This window comes from Musca domestica, unplaced genomic scaffold (assembly GCF_030504385.1).
Source record: "Musca domestica strain aabys unplaced genomic scaffold, Musca_domestica.polishedcontigs.V.1.1 77, whole genome shotgun sequence".
NCBI lineage: Eukaryota > Metazoa > Arthropoda > Insecta > Diptera > Muscidae > Musca > Musca domestica.
Window position 1 is genome coordinate 2,636,897 of NW_026712400.1, and position 18,216 is coordinate 2,655,112.

At 34.6% G+C, this 18,216-nt stretch overlaps 1 protein-coding gene across 3 annotated transcripts; it reads left to right on the top strand.

Moving 5' to 3' along the window:
- Positions 1-425: 425 nt before the first annotated feature.
- On the top strand, positions 426-16,996 carry LOC101888363 (succinyl-CoA:3-ketoacid-coenzyme A transferase, mitochondrial). Of its 3 annotated transcripts, none has more exons than XM_005184652.4 (7): positions 426-530; positions 601-713; positions 14,928-15,126; positions 15,190-15,576; positions 15,654-16,237; positions 16,326-16,493; positions 16,553-16,996. In XM_005184652.4, exons 2-7 carry the CDS (start codon positions 645-647, stop codon positions 16,694-16,696), a joined length of 1,551 nt encoding a protein of 516 aa, XP_005184709.1. In that variant the 5' UTR covers positions 426-530; positions 601-644; the 3' UTR covers positions 16,697-16,996. The 3 variants fall into 3 exon arrangements, with proteins under 3 accessions (XP_005184709.1, XP_005184708.1, XP_005184710.1); XM_005184653.4 differs by having other exon boundaries at positions 471-520; XM_005184651.4 differs by having other exon boundaries at positions 465-713.
- The last annotated feature ends 1,220 nt before the right edge of the window (positions 16,997-18,216 follow it).

Here is an 18,216-nt window from a genome sequence, read left to right on the forward strand (position 1 = left end):
ATATTTAATTAATTTTGTGAACTATTTTTAGTTCTTAACATAAAATGAACTATTTGCGTTTTTATTTGAATATATTTTGCTGGTATTGTCATATTATCAATATAAATTATGGCAAAATGAATTTAGTAAACTTTGCGTTAAAAGGTAAAGGGAAGATGGTCTGGCCTTTTGCTTTTCGGAGAGTTCATATTTAAATGAAACTTGTAAAAACTATTTATTTGTCCGAAAACATACATTTTTTATTTATCGGAAAGATGTAATATTCGGCATAAAGGGTTTTTTGTCAGTCTATTGTACCACCAGATTTGTTCATGTAGTTACCTGTGTTATTTTCCGATGATTGTGTCATGGCTCTTGGAACGCTTTTATTTATAGCTAGGTTAGATGCGAACAGCTGATTTGTGTAGCTTTTTAAAGAGCTTTTGGGGAGAAATCTCTTTTTGGAGCATTTATATTTTATATGTCTGGTGGATTTAGTTAGAGTGCGTGGATCATACGATTGTTACTTTGTGTCTTTTTGGTTGGTGGCGGTATATGTTTAGCCAAAAGCATTGATCACCGAACAAGTTGTTACTAATTAATATTTTTACGTTATTACAGTGTTGTTGTTTTTATTTTAATAACATTACAAAAACAATACCACAATGTTGATGCAACAAGCAAGACGTATGTTCCTTGCCAACAGTATCTGCAATAAGAATATTTCCTTAAAGGTAAGTAAAAGAAAATCGTGCGTGATGGAATATAGATATACATTTATACATATCCAGTGCGTAATATTTTCTTGGTGAGGAAATGTGACAACGAAGACAAACATCCACAAGGGGGTAGGAAACTGAATTGAAAATTTGATTTGATTAGTCTATTGAAATCAATTACAGCATACAATGTTTTGGTGTTAAAAGGAGATACAAATGTTAAACGGCCAAATACACAATATAATAAAATTCCATAGAAAAAAAATTAACCAACTTAGATCCATTCCTATTTAACTTAGGTCTACAGGCCGTTCGATTATACTTGTATAGATTAAGAAAATATGCATAAGAAGGAATGTTGTTGCATAGTAAAGAGACCTCAGTTCTAATTTTTCATTTTCTTGTATTTTTGGAATATATTATAAACCTGTTCAGTTTGTTTTTGCAAATATCTTTTATTTTATCTATTTTTGTGATATTTGTAGAAGAATAACATCATTTATTAATGCATGATTATCTAAAAAGTTGTTTAATTTCCACGTGTGCTATATGAAAATAATCAACACATTTATTCCAATGAGAGAAAAAGCAAAAAAAAAAAAAAACTTGGGTGAATGTTAAATACAAAGTTAGATTTAAACAACAAACAAGTAAATATGCATATCAGGAGGTAGTCGACCTGTTGTAGTTACATAATAAAAAATATGCATTAGAATTTCTCGAATTAAATCTTATTATTACACCAACATTGAATGGAGTTACCTATATTATGTTTGTTTTTTTTTTTGGTAATTTTTATAGATATAATCTGGTAAGATTATACTTGATTTGTGTAAAATTTCCAGTCAATCAATATTATATTTTATAGGCTACAATTTTCACACATCTTTACTTATGATTTATTGTGGAAAGTGAAGTGCGTACGAGTGAATTGGAATAGTGAGGTCTATTGCAAGTGTGCAAAAGCAATGACTATTTATAGGGTCACCCAGTAAGTCCAGCTCGTAATCAAGTTTACTATCAAAATACATTAGCATAATTTGAATTCAAACATAAAAATATTTTTTATAGCGGAAAAAACGTAGAATACATTACTTTTATACCCTCCACCATAGTATGGAAGATGTATTTAATTTGACATTGCGTTTGTAACACCTCGAATTTTAGACCCAACAAAGTATATATTCTTCATCAGCATAAAATTCTGTGTCGATTTAGCGATGTTCGTCCGTCCGTCTGTGCAAACCAACCCAACTTCCGAACGAAATGAATTACGTTGATAAAATTATCTTGGCGAAGCGCTTGCTTGAGGTGATCGACACTTTGGTATTTTTTAGTGCTAACTTTGCTTTCCAAAATACTCCAGAACCTCATTTTGTAACCATTATTGGGTGGCGAGTGCTGAGTCTGCGGCCAAAATGTTTGCCTGCCCAAGGCCTTAAAACACCCTCCAGAATATTTTCGCGATAATATTCGGCATTTATTCTGATGCCACGGTCGATTAATACGAGCGGAGAGCGACCATTGGCTGTTGTGGCGGCCCACACCATCATCATGACCGGCGCTTTAGTTCTGGTGGCCAATCGAAGGTGCACATTTTTAGCTGACCTCTTTGACAAGTAAACCCATTCATTTTGTTTGTTTACAAACTGCTGCATCGGAGAAAACCAAATTCGGCAGTTCACTACTTTCTGCCAAGCGAAGCAACTCTTTAGCTCTTTTGAGTCTATTTTCTTTTTGTTGCGGTGTAAGTTCTTGCACTTTTTGGAATTTCAATGGCTTTACCCCGAGCTCATTTTTCAATATTTGCCCAATGGAATATTGCGATATGTTCAGCTCACGAGCCATTTTTTGGCCACTACGACGCGTGTTTCGACAAGGTTGCTTCTGTACTTTTCGAACCATTTCTGCTGATGTTGCTGTTTTCTTCCGTCCACTTCCTTGTATCACGGTAACGAGCGATGCTACGAGACACAAAATATTTATTAACATTTAAATGCTGGAGTGCTCTAACGATAGTCACTTGTGGTTTTCCAACCAAATGTAAAGAAATCACATTACCACGCTTGAATTCTATCACGAATAACTTTTTTTTCCTGAAAATTCTCACCAAAATTTTTTGTACGCTTGTAAACAAATAATTAGCTATCACTGGCATAATTTTAACAGCTGTCGGACGAGTGGCTTAGCAATGATAGCAGTCTGAAGTTGGTTGCAGTTTTTTATCTCACTCTGTACATTTTAGATATTCTTGATCAGCATAGAATTCTGTCCGTCTCTGGAAATCACTCTAGCTTTCAGACGAAATGAAGTAGGTTGATAAAGTTTTACTCAAATGTATATTATATCTGCAGAACTTTTGGTATTGAAAATGGGCCATGTTGGTCCACGTTTTGGCATAGCCTCCATATAATGATACCTCTCTATTTTCGATATTTTGGTGATTTAACCTACATTATTCACAGGAAATGTTTCAAATTTGGTATTTAAAGTTAATGGTAAAAGTAATGGATGCTACAACCTATGACAGAAAATTGTCTTTGCAGGTCCATGTTTTGTGGTAGACCCCATATAATAGTACCTCCCCATATTCGGTATTTTGATGATTTCAGCGACATTATTCACCGGAATTATTTCAAATTTTGGTATTTGAATATAGTAATGACTTATGACAAAAGCTGACTATGCAGGCCCACGTCATCGTATAGACCCTAATATAACGGCTATTTTTTTGAAATTTGCCAAATTCGTTGCAAATGCGTATTAAAAGTTCGGCCCGGATGAACTTACAGCTTTCTTACTTGTTTATTTTAATGTGGCAAATTCAAAGAATAGAATTTCGAATTGTGAGCATCAAGTTCAATATAATATTAAATGGTCTACAATTGTCAGATTAATAATTTGTTTGTGGAAATTGAGTCTTGTAATCTCCAACTGTGTGTCCTTATAAATAGTCAGGTCGCATTTATTGCCCGACCCAGATGAAACTTTGCACAAATTATTTGTTTGTCCCAAGGAAATTGGAGATAATTGGTCAACATTTAGATATAGCTCCCATATATATCTTTGTCCGATTTGCATTTTATTGTGCAACAAACGTGTAATATCAGCCCAAATAGTATGGAATTTTGCACATACGGTTAGGATGATTCACACTACCAGTGCGACGAAAGCATATGATTAGGCTGACATAAAGGAAGAACCTTTGTCTCCTTATGTAAATGGTCCAGTAAAGTCATGATCAGGCACGCTTTCGAAGTTATCAGGTCGGCGTACTGGCAGGTCTGAATAATTTTCCTTCACGTTACACTCGTATCCGCAGACCACAAACCAACCTATCGCTTTATAAAATGTCAACAAGATTTCCTTATCTGTACCTAAATGCTGCCGACTAGCGCCTTGAGGACATTGTTTCAACTTTGTGGCTAGCGCGGACGACCTCAACTTGCTGTCGAATGTGAACCTAAGAACTTTGAGGTAGTTAGTGATCGGCCCGTTGATTTAGTGGCGGATATTTTCATATTTCTTGCGTGGAAGTGGGCGACATGCTCCGCGAGATTGAATACTTAAAGATAGATGAGGTACTTGTTAATCGCGTATACGGTAGGTCTAACGTGTGGTGAGAATTATATTTTAATCTTTTCACAATAAGTTGGTGATGAAATGTTTTAGATACACTTGCCTAGTTGCGTTTTCTGCAGTCACAATAATTTTGTAAAAACCCTCAAACCCTAGCCGAATGTTACAACACATGTTATGTTTTGTGTTTTTATTGGCAGTGTTTATTTATATGATAATCCTGCCATAGTTTTGGGTCATTTTCAGTTTTGTTCCAGAGCCTGCAAGAATATACAATGACCGATTTTCCTTTTATAATAACTAAACTTGTTCAGAGGATTAATTTCGAAGCGAATAGGAAAAATGCAATAGACTCTTATTGTGACAAAAAGACTTTAAAAGACCTTAAAAGACGCACATGTTAACATTTTCTAAAAATTATCACATATGTCATGTAAAGTGAAGGAAGTTACCAATATACTCCAAACCTGGCACGTCGCAATATTTATATCGTATTTATTTAGGTCCGATACGAAATGGACAATATTGGCCCATTCCTTGAGAAATCACTCCATAGAGGGTAAACAGTTTGAATAATCATAACAGAAGTCAAAATATATTTAAATAGTCGAACATTGGCTGCGGGTATGCGTCTGTCGGCAGAACCGATTGATACTTTTTAACTCGTTTTATCCTAAATTTGTAGAATGTATTTCCTATATTGAATTTGATATATTTTCAAATTATTTTCCTTGTTATTAAAAACAATACAAACAAATATATACAAACTGTGTATATGTTTTGACAGAATAGGGACTTCAGCAGAAAAAAAAATAAAGATGCAGATTTAATCTACCTTCTGTTATTGTACCATTAATTCCACTCAGATATTTTTTGAATAAAATTCCTTCAATGGTGCCTGTTAATATTTTAATTTTTCAGTCTTAAAGATTACATTGAATTGTACAGAGTTGCTTTTATTTTTCTTTTTACAAATCAAGCCAAAAAATTACAGCTCTTTCTGCATATTCGTCGTACAAATTAAAGATAATAAATAAAATCGAAATTAGGAAAAAAATTAAGAGACCGGGATTGGAAAAATTATTTGTTTCCTGAAGTCACAACGACATGACTAAAAAACCAAAAACTCCTTCCAGCGAAAATCAGGATGCCGATGAAGTCAATAACAACCATGAAAATGTACTTATCGATAATAGCTTAAATTAAAAAATTCTCAATTCCTACACTAAAATGTAAAAAAAAAACAATACGTAGAAACCTTAACATTTTGTCTTGTTCTTTTTCGAAACTAATTCAGTAAAAAAAAAATTGGATTTTAATGAGAAATTTTAAATAAGACATTTTAAATGGAAATCATCTCAGTGCGGTGGGACTATAGAACGTGAATGTTAAATTGGTGATAAGAAAATTAAAAAAAACGATTCCCTTGAAAATATTATATACTAGCTGGCCCGGTCCGCGTTGCCGGCCCATAGTTTTTGTCTATTATGCATATTTGTCAAAGCATGATTATTCAAAGATATGAATGTTATAAATGTTCACGTACTGGTCGATTAGTTTTTAATTTTTAGTCAAATGAGCAGTAATTTGGAATTTACTGTACTTTGTACAACTCGTAATTGAGGGCTAATTGATTTAAGAATAGGCAAAGTTAATTACTTTTTTGAACCCATTAGCACCTCAGATTGTGCATTAGAGTCCTCATAAGGCCCCCTAACCATGTCGGTCTGTTTGTCCGCCAAAAGGTGGACTTGAGGGGGTACTATTACATGGAGAAAATTCTAAAATTTGTAGATATGTTGAAATTTTTGTGTAAGATTTTCACCCCCAAATACACATTTTTAGCCAAATCCTTTGAAATATGGTAAAATGCGAAACATCGACCTACATTGAAAACTTTCTTCACCCCTTATAATCCAGGATGACAAATAGAGGCCAAATCTAAAATATAGCAGAACAACATAGCATGTCAAACTGAAAAAAATCACGTGATTTAAATAAGTAAAAATAGTTTTATCCACCTCATAATTGAGGTCAGACTGATTTCAGAATAGTCAAATATAATTACTATTTTACATCCATTACCGTAAGATGGGAATTAATTTTATTTGCCATTTAAATTGTAAGTTGGAGTCCATATTTTTCATCATAGTATAATTTAATGACGATTCAACAAATATTCGGTCCCGTGCTACTTTCTTATATTTGTAATTTGTTCATGTTTTCACAATTTATTTCATATAGATGTATATCCCAAATCTACGTTCCCAACCAATATTCTCTTGGGGGTTACAAATTCAATAGAATACAAATTTTTCTTTTCTGACCACACATTAGTTGTGAAAGTGGACTTGGGGATACTCCAATGTGGGGACTTTACATGAATAAATTTCTATGTGGCAATTATCTGTACGATGGTTCCTTACCCCAGGGTAGCATAAATAAAATTTTTTAGTGGTCAAGACCAATATGGGCCCTACTCCGAAAATTTTATGCGAAGAGGTTCTCTACCCCCCTTAGAAACAAAGATGCCAAATAAGGGCCAAAAATAGAAGAAAATGGCGAAGACTCCAAAAATGGCTTAAATCATACGATGATTATTTATGATCGATATCATGACCTGCTAAAGCGATTTAAGGTATCTTAAATGTTCAGGCAGAATTTTTGGAAGGATAGAAATCCTTTTCTTACTAAAAGTCCCATTCGCTCTACTATTTTGAACCCTTTATATTTGGCATTTTACTGATTGTACTCCCAAAAATTTTTGCATTTTGAGCTCTCATTGGACGGATTATTGTCACATGAAAGAAGTAGGGCCACGCTTTGAAATAAGCCCCATTAGTCTTTTTCGGTCATTTTTGTTTGTTTAAATGTCTGCGCATCTTCCAGCTGATTCACGATGTAGGCCCTGGAGTTGAAAGGTAGATGTCAGTTACCATCGTATTTCGCACTTATTTAATTTTTTTGGTGAAAAATTGTATATAGTGAAAAATTATTCTTTATTTTGTTCACAAAAAATCCACTGAATTCAATATGTATTACAAATTGAAAAAAAATTGACAAAAGAAGAATAACAAATTGAAAAAATCTTTAACTTGTTCGCTGATTTTTTACAGCAACTGTTTAAAGATCCTTACAAAGTTTGTCAATAGAATGTACTTTTATTTTAAAATTCAATTCCATTGGAATTTTTTTTTCGATATTTTCCCGTTTTGAGAATTGTTGCAATGAGATCTCTTTTTTCGTGTTTCTTTTTAACGATTTTGAAAAAGTAATTTTCTTTTAACTTTGGTGTGACCGCATTAAATTATTTCGGTATCATCTATTCCGTTTCGCCACCACATAATTCGGTACTACACTTCCATGTAACCCGTTATCAATTTCAGTTCTCAAGAAATCAAGTCAATTAAATAAATTGGTATTAATATTCGAATTCAAAAATAAAATATAAAAAACACTACAAATGTACATTAGAAAAAAGTAAGCCAAAATGGAAAAAATCATGCAAAATAAAACATTACTATTGTACATTTCAAAAGTCAAAATGAAAATGTTAACATATCACATTTTTACGCGATTTTTTTGGATATTATCCTTTTCGGATAAGAGACAATTCCGAATTTGTATGAATCATTAAAATCAGTTCAGCGGTTCTTAAGTTATAAGCGTAGTAACTAACACAACATTCATTTATATATATAGATGTTGTTTATTTTGAAAGAATATCAATGACCTACTCAATAATTTGACTGGCAATAATCATTTTCGGGTACTTTGGAGTATTCCAGAAAGCAAACAAAACGTATGTACAATAGCCTACATAAGGTCGGTCAGGAAGACTTTTTTTGACAAAAAACTTCGTAGTTTTTTCCCTATTGTGATTTGGCTTTCTTTGAATTTCAAATCACAAATATGTTTTTAACAGAAACCGTCACGTTGCTCTGCGGTATTTTGACCCATTCCCGGCAAAGCGCTTGCTTGAGGTGATCGACTTTTTGGTATTTTTTAGTGCCAACGGAGATTTTGGTGGCCATTGTGCGCTGGAAACGAAGCGAGGAACCTCATTTTGTAACCAATTTTGGGTGGCGCGTGCTGAGTGCGATGGTGCTGAGTCCAGTTGGGATGTCCAAGGTTTGTTGCCAAGATGTTTGCGTGCCCAACGCTTTAATACACCCTCCAGAATATTTTTGCAATAATGTTCGGCATTTATTCTGATGATAATATTAATACGAGCGGAGAGCGACCATCATTTTGTTTGTTTACAAACTACTGGACAACGAATGTTTTCTCATCGGAGAAAACAAAATTCGGCAGTTCACCACTTTCTACCAAGCGAAACAACTCTTTAGCTCTTTTGAGTCTATTTTCTTTCTGTTGCGATGTAAATTCTTGCACTTTTTGGAATTTCAATGGCCTAGGGTAAGGCTCATTTTTCAATATTTGCCGAATGGAATATTGCGATATGTTCAGTTTCGATCAAGTCGCTTCTTTACTTTTCGAACCATTTCTGCTGATGTTTCTGTTTTCCTCCGTCCACTTCCTTGACGTCGGACTACGCTGCCAGTATCACGATAACGAACGATGGTACGATACACAAATGATTTATCACATTTAAATGCTGGAATGCTCTAACGATAGTCACTTGTGGTTTCCCAGCCAAATATAAAGGAATCACACTATCACGCTTTAATTCCATCACGAGTAACTTTTTTTTCTGGAAAATTCTCACCAAAATGCTTTTGTATGCTTGTAAACAATATAATGAGCTGTTACTGGACTAACAGCTGTCGGACGAGTGTCTTAGAAATGACTGCAGTCTGAAGTTGGTTGTAGTTTTTTCATCTCACCCTGTATATGATTTGCTTGTCTACAATATTTGGCTATATTCTTCAACGAAATCAGCATAAAAAGTCAGAAGTTCGCCTTTTGTGTATTTTGGATATTTTTAACGTTTCGGTAGAATGGAAATGTTGGTATTTTTTCACACAAAGTAGTGGTCCATTCTACCCGTAGTCCTAAACTCTAACTTCATGCGAGATTTTGTGTCCTTTGGTTTCTATTTGTGATAAAAATCACACGGCTGCAAAATCATGAACATTTTTAGTTGTTGGTCCATTTCACCCCCTAAATATATTGCGGACAAGATAGGGCTAACATTACCCTTTTGAAAATTTTCATGAGGATCGGACGATAATTGCAATCTGCATATAATAATCCCCACCTAAAAATTAAATAAAAAATAACAATAAAAAATATTACAAAAAAAAAAAAATACTATAAAATCAAATCAGTCAAAATAGGTCCAGCCATTCTTGAGATATAAGCATTCTGGCTAACACCCCTTGCCTTTATATATACACATTGCATATATTTCCCTAAATATATCCGATATATTTACGATCGGAATCTCCGTAAGGGTCAGAATTGACATTTTCGTCTATTTGTGATTTCGCCGGGATTAAAAATACTCGCGGTTTAATGGAAAATTTTACTTTTATTTTACACAAATGTTTTGGTCTATTTTACCAACTAAATATATCCGATGCCATTTTTATGCCAAGAAGGCATTCTAAATTGACAAAATTTGTCAAAATCGGTCCAGCCATTCTCGAGATATAAGCATTATAGCTAATACCCCTTGCCTTTGTATATACACATTGCATATATTTCCCTATATATATATCCGATATATATAGAATAGAATATATAGAATAGACCTTTTCGTCTATTTGTGATTTCGTCGGAATTAAAAATACTCGAGGTTTAATGGAAAATTGTACTTTTATTTAACACAAATGTTATGGTCTATTTCTCCAACTAAATACTACCCGATGACCATCCAAATTGGAAGGCTTCTGCCCAGTCCTAAGCTCTAGCCCATGCTAACTTCCGCGTCGATTGGTCTACATATAATATACTTTCCTATGTATTTCGAGGTGTTACATTATTTTTGACATAATCAAACTTATAATACCCTCAAACACTTATGTTGTAGGGTATACAAATTATAATTAATAAATATGTTATATCCACAAATAGTACTTCAGTAAATAGAACAGGAAAATTGCTTCCGTAATGTAAGGGATATCGTATAACACTTTGTTAATCATGTCCAATGTAATTTCTATAAAAGTTATAAAGTTATACTTACTCACACAGTTCCCCACCTGTCACAACAATGCATCTGATCTTTGCCTACAAATAACAGATAATGTATAGCGCGTGCAACTAAATTAATGATCGTGAAATTTGATTAATTCAAAAAAAAAAAAAAAAAAAAAACGTCTGGCGATGTTATCTACAATTGAACGAAGTATTATATTAATCTCAGCATATCAACAGTCGTAGATAAACTAGTGTGGAAAAATTTTGTGATAAGTCATTTAGACAAAAAAAGTTTAACATAATAGACAAACTATTCGTCAAAACGATTGATAAGGCCTTGATTTAACTATGTAGAATTGTGTTGGCGTTTTTTTTAGATATCAGTTATTTTGTTGTTGTTTTGAAAATTTTGAAATAACTTTTATTAATATGGGTGAAAATAACACAGATTATTAAGAAGCAGGCCACCCAGAGCGACTTTTTTCAACCAGTTGAGAAAATCGCTAGTTATAAATGCATTATTCTACCACTAACTACAAATTTATTGAAAAGTCATCTGGAGATTAAAAAGCGAAGTAAACACTACTGGATATTCAGATGACTTTTCAACCAATTTGTAGTTAGTTGTAGAATAATGCATTTATGAACTAACTATAAGTTGGTTGTAAAATCATCTAGAAGTCAATCAATTTGAATGGAAAAACAGGCCTAAAGAAACAAAGATGACTGGTTATATCAAACTACTTTGCAATAACTCGCATAATAAATTTCCAAAAATACTTCGATATAAATGCAACGTACAATAATACTTAAACAAACAACAGCGCAGCCAGGTTATCTGTAAATAGCACTCCTCCTTCAAATAGAAAATAAAAAATTTGATTATCAAAAAAAAAAAAAACAAGTAAGCAAAGGCTACAGTCGAGCGGGGCCGACCGTTGAATACCCTACAACACTATAGTAAACGATACAGTTTATATAGGCAAGATACTCGAAAGAATTCCACAAGATATTGTGACAATTAATAAAAGAAAACCACCACGTTTCGTTTTCTAATTTTCGAATAATAGCAACTTTAACTAATTTGCTCATTTCCTATTTATTGGTAGGTGTTGCACTTAAATGGTCTTCCTAGATCTGGAACCAATATTTCCCAAAGACCTATAATCTCTCAGAAGTGGCAAAAAATTAACATTTATTATTGCCTTTTGACTGAAACGCATCTATATGAGATACAGACATTTGACTATATTCTTCAACGAAATCAGCGTTAACGAAATAGTCAGAAGTGTGTCTTTCCTGTATTTGTGAATTCTCCAAAAAGTCACCGGAATGGACATTTTCGTATTTTGTCTACAAAAGTTGGCAAACTATTTCACACATTGAATATTTTTGGGATGACCATCCAAAACTGCTTGGTTTTGCAATGTCCGGTAACCCCCATAATTACGACCTGCTGACAATTTTGCAGTTTTTTGGTCCATTTCAACCCCTAAATATATGGCGATCATCTTCAAAAAGAATAGGCTTTTATTCTGACCCTCATCTTATCTCCATGCAAAATTTCGTAAGGATCGGGCCATAAATGCGATCTGTATATGATATCCTGATATTCTAACTACTTAGTTTTGTTAGCTGTAGAAATATTACCAAATGTTCAAATCAAAATGAAAATATGCCAAAAATATGACAAAATTGAAAAAATATGAGAAAATTTTACAAAATCAATATTTTCATCTTTAGCGAGATATTTTTATGCGATTTTTTTCGACGTTTTATGTTTCCTGCCAAGAGGTCATTCTGAATTAATGAGAACTGTCGAAATCAGTTCAGCCGTTCTCGACATATAAGAGATTTTTCAAGCATATCTTCTTTGGTAAACATATATATCGCACATATTTTGCTATATATCCGTTTTGTTGGATGTTAACATCAATATAAAGATCAGAAGTAACCTTGTCATGGCTTTGTGATTTCGCCGGGATTTAAAATATTAGCGGTTTAATGAAAAATTTTGAATTTTTTCAACAAAAAAGATATTGTCTATTTTACCCGCTAAATATTATCCGATGACCACCCAAATAGGTAGGCTTCTTGCCAGCCCTAAACTCTAGCTACATGCGAAATTCCGCGTCGATTGGTCTATAATTGCGACCTGTAGAGCAAGTGCAAAATCAGGATTTTTTTCAGTTTTTGGTCCATTTCAACCCCTAAATATTATGCGATCATCACCAAAAGAAATAGGGTTCTATTCTGACCATAGCCCCACCTCCATTTTAAATTTCGTGAAGATCGGACCATAATTGCGACCTGTAGAGTGATTACAAATTAACATGGACAGACGGACAGACGGACAGACGGACGGACGGACATACATAGCTAGATCGACTCAGCTCGGCGAGATAGGAAGATCCATATATACTTTCCTATGTGGGAAATCAATATTTCGTGGTGTTACATAATTTTTGGGCCAATCAAACTTATAATACCCCCAACACATAGTGTTGTAGGGTATAAAAATACATAAGTAAATAGATGAATAAATAAAAAAACTTTTTGAACTATTTGAACATATTTTTACCTGATTGAAAATCGGCTTAAAAGTAATTGGTTAATAGTTAATTTAAAAGTAACTAGTTTATATTTAGTTTCAAAGTAATGCAGGAATGGACAATTGTCCACTGCATAGCTCATCCCCACGTTAAAATAGTTAAATAGTTAGGCGTAAAGGAAATAAATAAAAAAATAACGAGTAGAGGTTTTTTTTAAACTAATTTTTACTTAGTTTTAAACCAATTTATTTCCCCGCAGGGCAGGGAAGTTTGTAATTTTGGAGCACGAGACCTTATCAACTCAACTTCGTTAAAAATCACATAACTTTGCGATAGTGAAAATGCGTGAAAAGAAAAGGATAGAGAGAGAGCGGAAAGGTGATAGATATTGGCAGAGAAAAAGGGTGGAGAAAAGCGTCGAATAGAGTCGTGTTTTAACTCCGGCGCCGCAATCAGTTACAGATGAAAATGGGATCCGTGTCTGAATGTTCATTGATATCATGAGTCGAATGTTCCCCCTTAGCTCGTAGTCTTTCCCTTGACAGGACTGTGTCATAATAGGTGTTCAATCGTTTCATTATCTTCCTCATCCTCACACAGTCTGCGGTATTCGACGTTAGAATTACAGAGTTACGAATGCTACGGTGGACTATTAATACCCCTATTGTTATCCGTAAGATAGGAGAGGCGGAAGAGTGGGGTGGGATCTTGTAAGCTCCCACTCAAAAACGAGGAAGATATATACTCACCCATATCCGAGTGACATTGGAAACTGATTTAAATTGCTTCCGGTCTATTCATCCCTGTTTAAAATCAGTATCTCATTTTTATACCCTCCACCATTGTACGGAGGGTATATTAAGTTTAGATCCCATAAAGTATAAGTGGGATAAAAAACTGTAACAAAATCAAACGCCATAATTTTTACATTTTTTTTAATTTTATTGAATGAAAGCAAAAAATGTTGGAAATAGCATCAAATTTTAGAAGTTTAGATTTGTTTGGAATGGTCACCTTTGGCACGAATTATGGCCTTCAAACGGCCAATGAAACTGTCACACGCTGCCCAAATATTGCTCTGCGGCATTTTGGCCTATTCCCGGCGAAGCGCTTGCTTGTGGTGATCGACACTTTGGTATTTTTTATTGCTAACCTTGCTTTCCAAAATGCTCCAGACACAATAGTCCAACGGGTTGGTATCCGGAGATTTTGGTGGCCATTGTGCGCTGGAAATGAAGCGAGGAACCTCATTTTGTAACTATTTTTGGGTGGCGCGTGCTGAGTGTCTAAGGTTTGCGGCCATTCTGAAGCCACGGTGAATTAATACGAGCGGAGAGCGTATGGAGGCCCACACCATCATCGGAGAAAATTAAAATCGGCAGTTCACCACTTTCGGCCAAGCGAAGCAACTCTTGAGTCTATTTTCTTTCTGTTGCGGTGTAAGTTCTTGCACGTTTTGAAATTTCAATGGCTTTACCCCGAGCTCATTTTTCAATATTTGTCGAATGGAATATTGCGATATGTTCAGGTCACTAGCCATTTTTCGGCCATTGCGACGCGGGTTTCGATCAAGTCGCTTCTTTACTTTTCGAACCATTTCTGCTGATGTTGCTGTTTTCTTCCGTCTACTTCCTTGACGTCGGGCTACGCTACCAGTATCACGGTAACGAGCGATGATACGAGACACAAACAATTTATTCACATTTAAATGCTGGAGTGCTCTAACGATAGCCACTTGTGGTTTTCCAGCCAAATATAAAGAAATCACACTATCACGCTTGAATTCAATCACGAATAAATTTTGTTCTGGAAAATTCTCACCAAAATGCTTTTGTACGCTTGTAAACAATATAATGATCTGTCACTGGAATAATTTTAACAGCTGTCGGACGAGTGGCTTTGAAATGACACATGTTTTTTTCGAACACAAAAATTCTTGATCTGTGTTCCAAAGCATTTTTAAAATGACATATGTATTTTCCCTCATTTTCAGCTTATTGCATGTTACTCCACCAGCGGTAGATCAGCAAGTAATAAAGTTTATAACTCGGCTGAAGAAGCTTTGGCTGATATGAAAGATGGCGCCCAAATTCTCTTTGGAGGTTTTGGTCTTTGCGGTATTCCCGAAAAACTAATTGAAGCCATCACAAAGATGAATGTGAAGAATCTTACAGCTGTTTCCAATAATGCCGGTAAGTAACGTCAATCACTACAACTTTAAAAAATAATTGGCAAATTTGTTTTTAATATTTTAGGCATTGATAACTGCGGTTTGGGCAAGCTGTTGAGAACACGACAACTCAGCAAGATGATTCTTTCATATTTAGGCGAAAATTCTGATTTGTCTAGTCAATATTTGGGAGGTGAATTGGCCATAGAAATAACACCACAAGGTACACTGGCTGAAAAAATTCGTGCTGCTGGTGCTGGCATTCCTGCGTTTTTCACTGCAACCGGCTATGGCACATTAATACAAGAAGGTGGTGCCCCCATTAAGTATGCTAAGGATGGTACCATTGAAATACCCAGTAAACCAAGGATTGTACAAGAGTTCAATGGCAGAAAATACGTAATGGAAGAGGCTCTTTATGCCGACTATGCTGTTGTTAAGGCACATGTTGCTGATACTATGGGCAATTTGAGTAGGTTATTTCCTGAAATTTCCATTATAGCAACAAAATTTTACTAATGCTGTTTTTTTTATTATTTTTAAATGTAGTTTTTAACAAAGCTGCCCGCAATTTCAACGCTCCAATGTGTCGTGCTGCTAAAATCACTGTTGCCGAGGTGGAAGAGATTGTTCCTGCTGGTTCTTTGAATCCTGATCATATTCATGTTCCCGGTATATATGTAAAACGCATCGTCAAGGGCACCAACTATGAAAAACCTATTGAAAAAGTACGCATCACAGAGAATGGTGATGAAAAATCGAAACCACCATCTGCCGCCCAGCTTATCCGTGAACGTATTGCCAAGCGTGTGGCCGTGGAATTCCGTGATGGCATGTATGCCAATTTGGGCATTGGCATTCCTGTACTCTCCTCCAATTATATTCCCAAGGGCATGAATGTTTTATTGCAGTCCGAAAATGGTATCTTGGGATTGGGACCATTCCCCACAAAAGACAAGATTGATCCTGATTTGATCAATGCTGGTAAAGAAACTGTAACTGTTGTACCTGGAGCTTCCTACTTTGGATCTGATGACAGTTTTGCCATGATTCGTGGTGGTCACATGGATTTGACAATTTTGGGTGCCATGGAAGTATCGGCTACCGGTGATTTAGCTAACTGGATGATTCCTGTAAGTAGATCTCGTTTGCCGAATAACAAAAATTATTAAACTTGCTTCAATATGTTCTAAAATAAAACATAAATTTACAAATTTTTAGGGTAAACTAGTTAAAGGCATGGGAGGTGCCATGGATTTGGTAGCATCCGGCAGTAAAGTCATTGTTTCCATGGAACATAATGCCCGTAATGGTTCTTCTAAAATCAAGGATACTTGCTCATTGCCTTTGACTGGCAAAGAGGTGGTCGATTTAATTATTACAGAAAAGGTAGGTTAAAAAAATGGGACATTGCAGATGATTCTCTACTAAAATTCTTTTTTTTATAGGCTGTTTTCGAAGTTGAAAAGGGTGTTGGCTTAACACTCATTGAAGTAGCTGAAGGTCTAACCGTCGATGATATTACCGCTTGTACTGAAGCTAAGTTCAAAGTTTCACCCAATGTTAAAAAGATGTCACAAATAGGAGAATAGAATAGATATGGAAGATAATCTTGTTGCGTTTAACAATATTAACCATTACCTCAGATCATTAATTACCTAATAACATTTATATGCAATTGTTTGTTTTTTTTAACATAATTGATTATTTTTATACAGCCAGACGTTGTAATGTGTACAAACTGAATCAAGACAAATTAATAATTCAGGTGGACAATGAATGATATCAAAATATTTAAGATGATTTAAGATATAACTAAAGTGATAGAGATGATTGCATTTATTTTTTTTAATATACATGTAATCTAATTAAAGAATATATATATTAACAAATGTTATGTTTTATTTGTTTGTCATGATAAAAGATTTATAGATTGGGGGAAATTTTATTAACTTTACGATTGTCACCAAAAGATTTCAGTAAAACCTATAATACTCTGGTCAAAATCCAATGCAATATGCGGGATCTAAAGTCAAATAATTATGTATATTGAGTCAAGAAATAATTCAAAGGCATTCTAGATCGTATATTCACAATAACTTCATGCATGGTACATTTTACCATAGCTATTTCCATGGTATAACTAAGAAGGTAAAGTCATGCAATTATATGTTTACAATTTTTTTTTCAAAATTATACCCTTGACATCTCATTGTCAAAATGTTTATTCATAAATACCTTGTATATACACAAATCAGAGATGGGAACCGATATTTTATTCAGTTAAATTTGACAAGGTAAATTACAGAAAATTTAGAGCTGGGAATGATTATTTGAAATAAGGTTACCTTGATTTCATTGTATTTATTGCATTTTAAAACTGATTCAAAACATAGTATGCCTTTAAATGCATTTCAATGAACACAAACTATCAATCAAGACAAGCAATGGAATGTAATAGATCATTATCTATGCCCAGATTTTCTATCTTCCACCTTCCAAATTGTTTACGTCTACTGTTTGATAAAATGGGACATCTGCAAAGTGGACGTTAAATCGCCTATACCTTGCTTCATCTTCACATAGTCTATAGTAGCCAGGGACACTGTTGTCCCATTTTGAGGTCAAATATCTCATACTGCAGTGATCAGTCGTATGCGATTCGTAGATCAGACCTGTTAAGTGATAGAAGGGAGCCTGCTCTTATTATCGGCCAGATAGTCTTAGTTTCTTTACAACCGATTTCCATGTGTCATCTTCTACCAGCTTCTTCGATGGAAGATTTTTAAGTTGTCATCTTGTAACCCCCCGTATAAATGGAGGTCCGCCATTATCCCAGGCGTCCCTAGCAGGTACCGTTGCGTCAATTGTTAATATTATTACCTTCACCTATTATATTCCGACTTATTGGCAGGTCCGATTTTTTGGTATTCGTGATGACCAAGGCGATGTCGATGCAGACTAATCTCTACCAGGCTTAGAACAGACTCCTTGTCCAAGTAACTTCTTCGCAACCCTATGCTTAGCAGCCCCCTTCAACTTCTTAGAAGTTCTCTCCCGTCTTCTCTGTGGTTACTTTGAGAAACACAGCGCAGTTTATAGTACTTAGATC

What these genes read in the sequence shown, in the direction of transcription:
- LOC101888363 (XM_005184652.4), top strand. Translation starts at nt 645, where the DNA reads ATGTTGATGCAACAAGCAAGACGTATGTTCCTTGCCAACAGTATCTGC. An exon ending in ATAAGAATATTTCCTTAAAG is followed by an intron (nt 714 to 14,927) that starts GTAAGTAAAAGA and finishes CCTCATTTTCAG; the next exon opens with CTTATTGCATGTTACTCCAC. An exon ending in AGCTGTTTCCAATAATGCCG is followed by an intron (nt 15,127 to 15,189) that starts GTAAGTAACGTC and finishes TTAATATTTTAG; the next exon opens with GCATTGATAACTGCGGTTTG.